Source organism: Tamandua tetradactyla, chromosome 13 (assembly GCF_023851605.1).
Source record: "Tamandua tetradactyla isolate mTamTet1 chromosome 13, mTamTet1.pri, whole genome shotgun sequence".
In the NCBI taxonomy this organism is placed as follows: Eukaryota; Metazoa; Chordata; class Mammalia; order Pilosa; family Myrmecophagidae; genus Tamandua; species Tamandua tetradactyla.
The window spans coordinates 50,008,478-50,020,720 of NC_135339.1; the positions used below are offsets into that span (position 1 = coordinate 50,008,478).

Sequence of the window (12,243 nt, forward strand, 5' to 3'; positions counted from 1 at the left end):
GCGCCTTGCAGCGGTAGCTGCTTTATATTTTCAGAAACACAAAAAAGAAAATGATTATTCTATTCTATTCAATCTGTCCTGGGAAATTTTTTTGTCCACTAAGGCCGCTGTCGACGGCAGGGAGGACAGGGGAGTGACCCTCTGAATCCAGGCAGCGCTGGTTCCTAGTGGCTCCAAGGTTGCGGAGCCTGTTCCGGCCCTGCAGGGACAGGACTAACAGTACAGGTAACCCGCCAGTTCTCGTCCGTCCATAGTGAAGTAGCGGGACTTAGCGTGGCGGCGGCGACCGCGGCAGCCTCACCTCGGGGCCGTCGCTACGTCGCGTTGTCTCAAGGATGAAATCTGGGCAGCAGATTTCTCCTATTAGCAAGTAAGCGCCCAATCCTGTGCCCAGCACGAGATCCCACAGCAAGCCAGATTTCTGCGTAGGACCACCCACAAGACCGCCTCCGCCCATTGGTCGCGCCGCGTCCCAAGACACGCCCCCAGATTTGAAATCTTCTTCCGGGAGTCCTTGGAAAGCCCGCCATCGAGCCCTGGGCGCTGCGGGAGCTCCGCCCGCTCCCAGCATTCAGTGCGGAGCCCTGGCCGCCATTGTTTGAATTTGAAAACGATAATATCGCGGGCTTGCGCGCGGGTCCGGCCGCAAGACTTTTGCAGGTGGGTAGGTGGCCCAGGTGAGAGTGCAGAGAAGGAGGTAGGTGACTTCACATATCTAGCCCTGAGGCGGGGGCTCTAGTAATCCGAGCATCTACCGACAGTTTCATGACGCCCCTGGGGTTACTTTCTGTTTGCGAAGATCAGGGGCGCCTTGGAGGCGCCGGATGAGCTTCAGAAGGTTGGAACCTCCTGGTTTGCAGCCAAGAGTTGGAAGCACCTGGTGTGCGTACTCCGCCCCCAGCCTGTTCAACATAGTATTTAAAAATACAGACACTGAAGCAGTACTGCTTGGCATAGAGTTTAAATCTCGTCTCCATCCCATATTAGCTGAGTGACGTATGTTGGGCAAGTTATTTCATCTCTTTGGCCTCAGTTTCCTCTTTTGTTAAAAGGGGTGATAATATTACCTACCTCTTCGGATAGTAATGTTACTGCCTACTATGTGTAAAGTTGTTAGAAGCAACCCCTGGCATATAATAGACCGCAATCATTAATATATTATTATTTTTGTTGCTGTTACTGTTGAGGTGCAGTCTTCTTGCCATACCTACTTTCCTGAATCTTCATCAGGGGACATGACAAGTTTGAGGAGGAGACTGTTGGTGGCCGTCTGTGTACTTATTTCCAGGCTGCTTTTGCCTGTTCCTGGGACTTGCCATTTGAAGCTTTATAGTACCAGGTGGAAGGGTGTGTGTGTCACGTGCGGTGATTGCTGTCATTTTCAGTTTAGAAGACGTCCGAAATCTTTTCCGTCCTTGGTTCAGAAATTCCTGCCTGGCACAGTGCTATGTATTATTCCTTGCTGAACAGGTTTTTCTCCACGCTCAGTCATAGCTGACACAATTTCATGCTTTATAGATTAGGTTGTTTTTAATCCTTACTTACAAATTGACGTTGTTTTATTATTATTTTAAGCAAGGCAGTTAATTTATGCAGAAGCGGTGTGTATGTATTTTATTAGATGTCCAGGACCCCAAACTTCAAGATATGAAATAATATGAAGGGCTCATCATTTAGTTGATGCTCGTGTGTAACAGATACTGCTGCTTTTCACTGAAGTCTTCAATCCCTGAACCTCACTGGAGATAAGATAATTAAAGATGTCATTTCCCGGCCATGGAAATGACCTTCTGAAAGGTCTTCAGAACCTCCTTTCTGAAACTTGAACCTTGCTACATCACTAAAGTACTAGAGTACATCACTAAAAGACTAGAAGCAATTTTTCTTTGGGTAGGGAGGATTTTATTTATAATGGTTATTTAAATCACTAGACAGGGGCTCTTGGTCACTATTTAAGCCTCTGAATTATTATATGAGAAAAAATAAAACAAGGTCTTTGCCCTCAAGAAATTTCCGTGCTAGTTGGGGAGGCCACACATCAGTAGAAATCAACTAAAAGCATATGAAATGACAGTACATCTAAATTTTAGAGATGTAAAGAGGCAGTTTATTAATTGAAAAATGAATGTATGAACAAAAACAACTTTCTTTTACCTTTACCTTAACATTTTTAAGAAGTATGTAATTTTTTAACACGATAATTTTTTAAAATAAGATTTATCAGGAAACTTTTTTTTAAACTAAAAAATTAATTAAAACCAAAGAATGAAATTTGTTTTCTAGTTTCCTGGGCATTTCCATGAAATCTGCATTATGAAATGTCAAGCAGGTATTTTAATGTTCTTGTAAACTTTCCCCATGTTCTAGATCAGTGATTATTTTATACTTTATCAGATACCCTTTTTCTTATTTTTTACCCACAAAACATCTGCAGTATCTAACAAATGGCACTTAAGTAATTTAACCATTTTCATGACTTAATTGAGTGTACAGTAAGAACAGGAGCAATAAAGATAATAAACTTAATTGTATTGTTGGTTGATCCTGTAGGCTTCTGGGCTTTATTGAAGGTAAGTGTATGATTTCCCTTAATCTTTTTGCAATTTAAGAAAAAAAACATTAAAACCTTGTGAATGCTCATTACTACTTTCTTGAACCAGGAACCTGAGTTTGGGAATCACTGTTCTGAATGCTTTATTATATGTCAAAGATAAATTTCAGCACAGAGCTCTCTCTTTATCCCAGGTATTATGCACGTAGGAGCTTCTCAGTAAATATTTAAACGTTAATATTTTCTCAGTTCAGATAATCCTTAAGTTTACCTTTAAATTTAGTGATTTGTCTATATGCAACTTAATTTAAGACATATTATGTGTCAGGCACTGTTTTGGATTTGTTCACATGTATTATTATTTTTTTTTATTTGGGTTACTTGGAAGAGTTTGATTGAAATTAATTTTCCAGATAATTGATTTAACTCCTAAATGAAAAACATTGCAGAGTATATAAGTAGCATTTTTCAGAAGACATTAAATATCTAAAATAATAGAGTTATAATTTATTCCATGATCTGTTTATTTGATTGCTGACAGGATTGCAGGCAAAGATTAAATGTTTTATAAAGTCTTACTTTAGGATTACTTTTACTCATGAAATCTCTGGTTGGATCCACCCATAGACTGGATAATGTGCATAATAATGGTAGGCTAGGTTCAATATTATTGATTCAGAACCTGTATATAATGTGATTGCTTGTCCTTTCCAAGGGCCAATGTGTTATATAATGTATAGAAGTAATATAATGTTTTTCTTCTGTGGAGACATAGTATATCGGGGTAGGTAGTGGACTATACTTGTAGATTTTTTAACTGTAGTTTGATTTACATTTTGACTTTTTAAGATTGCCTCAAGAAGGTGCTGTTATTCTTGCAGAATGGAATCGAATTTGAATCAAGATGGAGTGCCTAGACCATCTTACGTTTTTAGTGCTGACCCAATTGAAAGGCCTTCAGAAATAAATTTTGATGGCATTAAGCTTGATCTCTCCCGTGAATTTTCCTTAGTTGCTTCAAGCACTGAGGTAAGTACAAGAAAAATATTGTGTTTATCATGGTTGAGTGCAAAGTGGGTTTTTTTGTTGTTTGTTTTTTGGTGTCTAGAGCGAAGATTCCCAAACTTTCTGCGTTTAAGGCAACCTTGTATCTCAGGAATTTTTCGTGGTGCCTTTAGGCCAAAATAAATATTTAACAGTTCTTTTCAGGTAGTAGATCCAAGCAAATAATTATCTATGCCGTACTCTAGTAGCCATTTGAAAAATTATTAATGTATATTGAAAAAAAATTATTTCTTTTTTTAAATAAGCACATTTATTTTCTAATGGGATGGTTGTGTCATTTGGACACCGTACAACTTCTCAAACCTTGAAATCAGATTAGATACTGCCATCTTTATTTCAGGTTCCTCATTGTTTTTGTGTGATACTTGCTTTTTATCACAGCAACCACTGTAAACTCAACTTTGCAAAAATAGGACATCATCAGAAGAAACAGTGTAATCTAATGTTGAAACCACGAATAACTCCAATCTGATAGTTTATGTGGTATCCAACAGATGTCTAGTGTTGCTTTGGTTTCCTCAAAATATAAAATATTCCACTGTGCTCTAGAAATTGCAGGCCTAAATTTAAAAAATAATACAGATTTTAAAAAATAACTCAGCGAATAAACTTGGAATATGTCATTGGTAACAGAGACCAGCAGGAGTTAGAAACAGGGTAAGATAATGGGTAATTGGAGCTGAAGGGATACAGACTGTACAACAGGACTAGATACAAAAACTCAAAAATGGACAGCACAATAATACCTAATTGTAAAGTAATCATGTTAAAACACTGAATGAAGCTGCATCTGAGCTATAGGTTTTTTTTTTTTGTTTGTCTGTTTGTTTGTTTGTGTCTTTTTTTTTACTATTATTATTTTTATTTTTTTCTCTATATTAACATTCTATATCTTTTTCTGTTGTTTTGCTAGTTCTTTTCCTAAATCGATGCAAATGTACTAAGAAATGATGATCATGCATCTATGTGATGATGTTAAGAATTACTGATTGCATATGTAGGATGGAATGATTTCTAAATGTTGTGTTAATTTCTTTTTTTTCTTTAATTAATAAAAAAATAAAAATAAAAAAATAACTCAGCAGTAATTAGACTAAGAAGATGTGAAAGTTTTTCCCTCATCCCATCTTCTACTGTTACGTTTGCTGTGTGTCTTTGTAGGCCTTTTCTTAGACATTTGCTTATCAATCCATTTATATTCAATTTGTTAACTTTTTTTTTTATTTTAATGAAAGAAACTGTGATAAGTCCCCCTTAGTTGTCGGTCTCAGTCCCCACCTGTACACCCAGGCAATAATCTACTTTTTGGCTCTATTTTGCCTTTTCTATAATTTAATATAAATGGAATCATATATGAGGTTGTCTTTTCTATCTGCCTTCTTTTACTTAGCATAGGTGTTGGCAAACAATGGCCTGTGGGCCAAATTTGGCCCACTAACTGTTTTTGTTCTGCCCATAAGCTAAGAATGGTTTTTACATTTTTAAATGGTTGAAAAAAAAATCATAAAAAGAATATATTTCATGATGTGAAAATTATATGAAATGCAGGTGTTTTTTTAACTTACTAACTTAAAGTTTGTCTCATGGTTAGAAATTGCAGCCTTGTCATTTTTTAAAAGCTTTTTATTTTGAAATTCTTTCAAATTTCCAGGACATTTACAAAAATAATACGAACCCCATATAGACACCTCAACACACTCCTACCCCCCCATACCCAGATCAATCATTTTAACATTTTGCCACATTTCCCATATCATTCTACCCATTTGTCTCCCTCCCTCCCTCCCTATCTATCGCTCACTCGCTCTCTCTTTCTTTCTTACTACCATGTACATTTCCTAAGAACAAGGATATTCACTTATGTAACCACCTTAAGTGCAGTTGTCAACGTCAAGAAATTTAACATTGATAGAAAGCTTACAGTCTATATTCAAATTTTTTTATGTGCATATATAATAATATAATAATAATAAAGGGATATAATAATATCCCTTTCAGGATATTATTAACATGATCCCATTCAGGTTCATGTATTCCATTTAATTGTTACTGTCTGTTTTGTTCTTTTTTTTTATGTGTGAGAACATAAATAAAACATAAAATGTCCCATTTCAACCACTCCCAAACATATCTATCAATGGGATTAATTGCATTCACAACATCAAGTACTCTTACCACCTTCTGCTACTAAAACTTTACCATTTTCCCAAACAGAAACCTTAAGCCTATTATCCGTTAACTCCCCATTCTCCCTATCCCCAGCAACCTGTATTCTGATTTCTTTCTTTGTGAGCTTGTGTGTTTTCCAATTTTTTTTTTTACCATAGGGCTTAAAATTAACACCCTAAATCTATAACAATCTCATTTATTTAAATACCATCTTAATTTCAATAGAATGTACAAACTATGTTCCTATTTCTTCTGTCCCACAACCTTTGTAGTTCTTCTCACACTGATTTATCATTATGTTTTGTGCATTTGCCTTTTAGATCTTGGTGGTAAAAAGTAAAACCACAAACTGAAACTACAACAGTACTGACATTTTTATTTACCCATGTCATTACCCTTACTGGAGGTCTTTATATCTTCATCTGGCTTTGATCTGTTGTCTATTTTCCTTTCCTTTCAACCTGCAGAACGTACAGATATTCTTGACATACAAACAGTCTATACGTGGTGTATAATCAAAGGGCTCACAATATCATCTCCCTCATTAAAAAAAAATTTTTTTATTAATTTTTAAATTAAAAAAAAATGAAAACAAAGAAACGCAAACATTCTTAACATATGATCATTCTGTTCTGCATATATAATCAGTAATTCACAATATCATCACATAGTTGCACATTCATCATCACAATCATTTCCCAGAACATTGCATCAATTCAGAAAAAGAAATAAAAAGACAACAGAAAAAAATTCATACATACCATACCCCTCACCCCTCCCTCCCATCAATCACCAGCCCTGAATCTAAGTTTATTTTAACATTTGTTCCCCCTATTATTTTTATGCCATATGTTTTACTCATTTGTTGATAAGGCAGATAAAAGGAGCATCAGACACAAGGCCTCCACAGTCACAGTCACACTGTGAAAGCCACACCACCACAGTCATCTTCAAGAAACATGGCCACCGGAACACAGCTCCACATTTTCAGGCAGTTCCCTCCAGCCTCTCCATTACATCTTGACTAACAAGGTGATATCTATTTAAAGCATAAGAATAACCCCTAGGTTAACCTCTTGACTCTGGAATCTTTCAGCCACCGACACTCCACCCTGTCTCACCTCACTCCTCATTCCCCACCCCCGGTTGAGAAGGCTCCCTCCAATCCCTAAACAGCGAGTCCCAGCCCACTCCAGGATCCCCACCCCACACCACCAGGAAGGTCCACACCCCCGAGAATCATGTCCCACGTAGATGGGGGAGGACAGTGACCGGCCCCCCCGTGCCAGCCAGAGAGAGAGGCCACATCCGAGCAACAAAAGAGGCTCTCTTGAGGGTGACTCTTAGGCCTAATTTTAAGTAGGCTTGACCTATCCTTTGTGGGGTTAAATTTCATATGAACAAACCCCAAGATTGGGGACTCAGCCTATTGCTTTGGTTGTCTGCACTGCTTGTGAGAATATCAAGAATTCAGCTTGGGGAAGCTGAATTTTCCCCCTTTCTCACCATTCCCTGAAGGGGACTTTGCAAATCCTTTTTTATTCACTGTTTAAATCACTATGAGATTTATCTTCTCCCTCATTTTTGAAAGACAGTTTTGTGACTGCAGAATTCTTGGTTTGCAATTTTTGCTCTCAGCATTTTAAATATGCCATCGCATTGCCTTCTTTGACTGCAGAATTCTTGGTTTGCAATTTTTGCTATCAGCATTTTAAATATGCCATCGCATTGCCTTCTTTTTTTTTTTAATTTTTTTTTATTAATCAAAAAAAGAAAAGAAATTAACACAACATTTAGAAATCATTCCATTCTACACATGCACTCAGTAATTCTTAGTATCATCACATAGATGTATGATCATCATTTCTTAGTACATTTGCATCGATTTAGGAAAAGAACTAGCAAAACAGCAGAAAAAGATATAGAATGTTAATATAGAGAATTAAAATAATAATACTAATAAAAAAGTATACATATATAAAAAGGAAAAAGAAAAAAACAAAAACAAAAGATAGAAACACACAAACAAACAAACAAAAAACCATATTTCAGGTGCAGCTTCATTCAGTGTTTCAACCTAGTTACATTACACGTAGGTATTATTGTGCTGTCCATTTTTAAATTTTTGTATCTAGTCCTGTTGCACAGTCTGTATCCCTTCAGCTCCAATTACCCATTATCTTACCCTGTTTCTAACTCCTGCTGGTCTCTGTTACCAATGATATATTCCAAGCTGATTCTCGAATGTCGGTTCACATCAGTGGGACCATACAGTATTTGTCCTTTATTTTTGGGCTAGACTCACTCAGCATAATGTTCTCTAGGTCCATCCATGTTATTACATGCTTCATAAGTTTAGTCTGTCTTAAAGCTGTATAATATTCCATCGTAGGTATACGCCACAGTTTGTTTAGCCACTCATCTGTTGATGGACATTTTGGCTGTTTCCATCTCTTTGCAATTGTAGATAATGCTGCTATAAACACTGGTGTGCAAATGTCCGTCTGTGTCTTTGCCCTTAAGTCCTTTGAGTAGATACCTAGCAGAGGTATTGCTGGGTCGTAATCCATTCTGCCATTCTATGTCTTTTGATTGGGAAATTCAGTCCATTAACTTTTAGTGTTATTACTGTTTGGATAATATTTTCCTCTACCATTTTGGCTTTTGTATTATATATATCATATCTGATTTTCCTTCTTTCTACACTTTACTCCATACCTCTCTCTTCTGTCTTTTCGTATCTGACTCTAGTGCTCCCTTTAGTATTTCTTGCAGAGCTGGTCTCTTGGTCACAAATTCTCTCAGTGACTTTTTGTCTATAAATGTTTTAATTTCTCCTTCATTTTTGAAGGACAATTTTGCTGGATATAGGAGTCTTGGTTGGCAGTTTTTCTCTTTTAGTAATTTAAATATATCATCCCACTGTCTTCTAGCTTCCATGGTTTCTGCTGAGAAATCTACACATAGTCTTATTGGGTTTCCCTTGTATGTGACAGATTGTTTTTCTCTTGCTGCTTTCAAGATCCTCTCTTTCTCTTTGACCTCTGACATTCTAACTAGTAAATGTCTTGGAGAACGCCTATTTGGGTCTAATCTCTTTGGGGTGCGCTGCACTTCTTGGATCTGTAAATTTAGGTCTTTCATAAGAGTTGGGAAATTTTCAGTGATAATTTCTTCCATTAGTTTTTCTCCCACCCCGGCCGGGAAAACACGCGCCCCTCGGGTATCTCACCGCAGCGGATTCTCCCTGCCCGTTCAGCCGTTCCAGAATGGGGTACGCTGTCTTTTTGGTCTCTGTCGTGACTCCGGGAGCTGTTTCGTATTGTTTCTGTTTCTTTAGTTGCTTTTCTGGAGGAGGAACTAAGACCCGTGCGTCTTACTAAGCCGCCATCTTCCTATCCCTCCCGCATTGCCTTCTTACCTCTGGTTTCCAGTGAGAAATGAGTACTTAATCTTGAGGCTTCCTAGGATGTAACACATTGCTTCTCTCTTCAGGCTTTCAGATTTCTCTCTTTATCTTTGATATTAATATCTTTGGGTTTATCCTGTTTGGAATTTGTTGAGCATCTTAGGTGTGTAAATTCATGTTTTTAGTTAAATTTTGGATGGTTTCAGCAAGTAGTTTTTTGAATATTCTCTCTGTTCTTTTTCTCTTCTTCTTCTGGGACTTCTATAATATATACATTGGTACTCCTGATGGTGTCCCACAGGTTCCTCAGAACCTTTTCTTCATTCTCTTAAACTGGGTTATTTCAATCGTCTTCAGATTGGATTATTTCAGTTAATTTATCTTCAGGTTCAGTGATTCTGCAAGCTCTAACCTGCTATTGAACTCTCTAGGGAATTTTAAATCTCCGTTACTGTGGTCCTCAGCCCTGTCTGGCTTCCTTTTCATTATTTCCTTCTCTCTGTTGTTACTCTTTATGTGTTCATCTGTCGTTTACCTAATTTCCTTTAATTCTTTGTCCATGATTTCCTTTCACTCTTGGAACAAAATTAGGACCTTTTTTTTTTTTTTTTTTTTAAGTCATTTGTATATCCCAGGTCTGGTCCTCCTCATTGATGGTTTCTAATGCTTTCATCTTCTCCTTTCTTTGTATGTTTGTAATCTTCCATTGAAAACTGGACATTTTGATATTTTAATGTGTTATCACTGGAATTTAGAGTCTGAGGCTTAAGCTTGTATATAGCTGTTGTTATGACAGAGTTCTCCTTGAATGCTACGAGCTTCTAACAAAAAAATGAAAGAATAAAGAAAAGCAAGAACTTTTCCCAATCTTTGCAGATTGACCTGTACAAGTACTCTCCTTCAAACCTTATCCATACAGTGACTTTAGAGAAGAGCTTGATACCTAAGTTTAGGAACCTTCCTGATCCTTTCTGTGCATATGTATTATCTTGGGCATACGCTGTGGCTCTAGAAATTCACTCTTACGTGGATATAAATGTTCTTCTTCCCTAGAAGACATTTTCCTTACTATCCAGAGCACTGCATTGTTTGTCTTATAGCCAGACATCCCTTGTCCTAGGCAGCAGCACTTGACTGCTCTCCCATAACCTTCAGTAGGAAAGCAACGTTTGCCACCTTCTACATGCAGGGCGATTTCTGGGGCAGTGAGTCCCTTAGGCCACCACCGGACAGATTGGGCCTAGTATTCAAGTTCCTAGTATATGCATGAGCATTACTCTCCTTCCTCTGGTACAGGACCAGGGATCTGCACGTGGAGCAAGGGCCACCTACATCTGAGCCAGTGAGATGTGGGGTAGGGGTCAGCCAGGGCACCATGAGATCCTAGTACTTTTTTTTTCTTTGTTAGAGAAGTTGTGGGTTTACAGAACAATCATGCATAAAATACAGGACTCCCATATACTTCCCTCTTAATACCTTGCATTAGTGTGGAAGATTTGCTGCAATTAATAAAAGCATATTTTTATAATTATACCATTAACTATAGTTCATGGCTTAACTTAGGGTTAACTGTATAGTACAGTTCCATGAATTAAAAAAAATTAATCAAAAGTTTATTATATTTTTAACCTCCATGCATTTAAATATTCCATTATTGTATGTTGAAAAGACTTTTCTTACCCCATTAAATTGTGTGAGTGCTCTGATCGACTATCAGTTAACTGTGTATGTGTGTATCTATTTCTAGATTGTACTCTCTTCTATTGACCTATATTTGCCTTATCTCTATATCGTATCACATTATTTCTGTAGCTTTCTAATACTTGAAATTAAGTGGTGTGAATCTTCCAATTTTGCTTTTCTTTTCCTAGAAAAGAAAATAAGACCATTTTGGCTATTCTAGGTTCCTTATATGTCCATATATATTTTAAGATCAACAGTTTCTGTAAAATGCCTATTAGGATTTTTGTCTGGATTTGGATTGAATCTATGAATAAATTTGAAGAAAATTGACATCTTGACAATATTAATTCTTCTATTGCATGATCATGGTATATTTCTCCATCTATTTGGGTTTTGACTATTTCAACAGTGTTTTGCATTTCTCTGTAGAGGTCTTACACATCTTTTGTATATTTATTTGTTATTTGATGCTATTATAAGTCATTTTTTAATAGCCTTATTGAGGTACAATTAAGAAAATATAAAATGCACATATTTAAATTATACTCTTGACAAGTTTTGACATATGCATACACTTGTGGAATTATCACTACTATAAAGATAGGGAATATATCCATCATCCCCAAAAGTTTCCCCATGTTCCCTTGTAATCCTTTGTTCCTACTACATCCCCATGTTACCACTGATCATTTGGTCTTCTGATCATCTCATCATCTGACTTCATGTGTCTTCCCACTGCCTTCTTACCTTTATGGTTTCTGATGAAAAATCAGCACTTATTTTTTTGCAGGCTTCCCTATATGTGAACTGTTGGTTTTTCTTTTGTGGTTTTCAGAGTTCTTGCTTGTTGGCATTCAACCATTTGATTATAACCTGGCCTGGTGTGGGTCTATTTGGGTATATCCTATTTAGAGTTCATTGAGCATCTTGAATGTGTATATTCATGTCTCATTAAATTTGGGACGTTTTCACCCTTTACTTCTTCAAATATTCTTGTTGCCCCTTTCTCACTCTCTTCTCAGGGACTCTCACAATGCAAACAGTGGTACATATAATTGTACCCCACTAGTCTCTCAGCCTCTGTTCACTTTTCTTCATTCTTTCCTCTTTCTGCTCCTCAGACTAGATGATTTCAATTTTTTTATCTTCAAATTCCCTGATTCTTTCTTCTGCCAGCTCCAATCTGCTATTATACCCATCCAGAGAATTTTTAACTTCTGCTACTATGGTCTTCATCTCTGTTTTGTCCCTTTTCATAATTTCCATCTCTCTATTGAGATCATCTTTATGGTCATCTCTTATTTTCCTGAATTCCTTTATTTCTTTGTCCTTGTTTTCCTTTAGTTCTTTAAGCATATCTAAGTCC

General features: G+C 36.9%; 1 protein-coding gene across 4 annotated transcripts in view; it reads left to right on the forward strand.

Annotated features, from left to right (window-relative positions):
* Positions 1–527: 527 nt before the first annotated feature.
* The window catches only part of KIF20B (kinesin family member 20B), a 145,534-nt gene continuing 133,818 nt past the window's right edge, over positions 528–12,243 (forward strand). For 3 of the 4 annotated variants that reach the window (XM_077125379.1, XM_077125382.1, XM_077125381.1), the window contains exons 1-2: positions 528–697; positions 3,433–3,580. In XM_077125379.1, the coding sequence (XP_076981494.1) occupies positions 3,434–3,580 (147 nt within the window). In that variant the 5' untranslated portion in view covers positions 528–697; position 3,433. The remainder of the gene's footprint in view (positions 698–3,432; positions 3,581–12,243) is intronic. The other variant, XM_077125380.1, reaches the window with a different exon arrangement.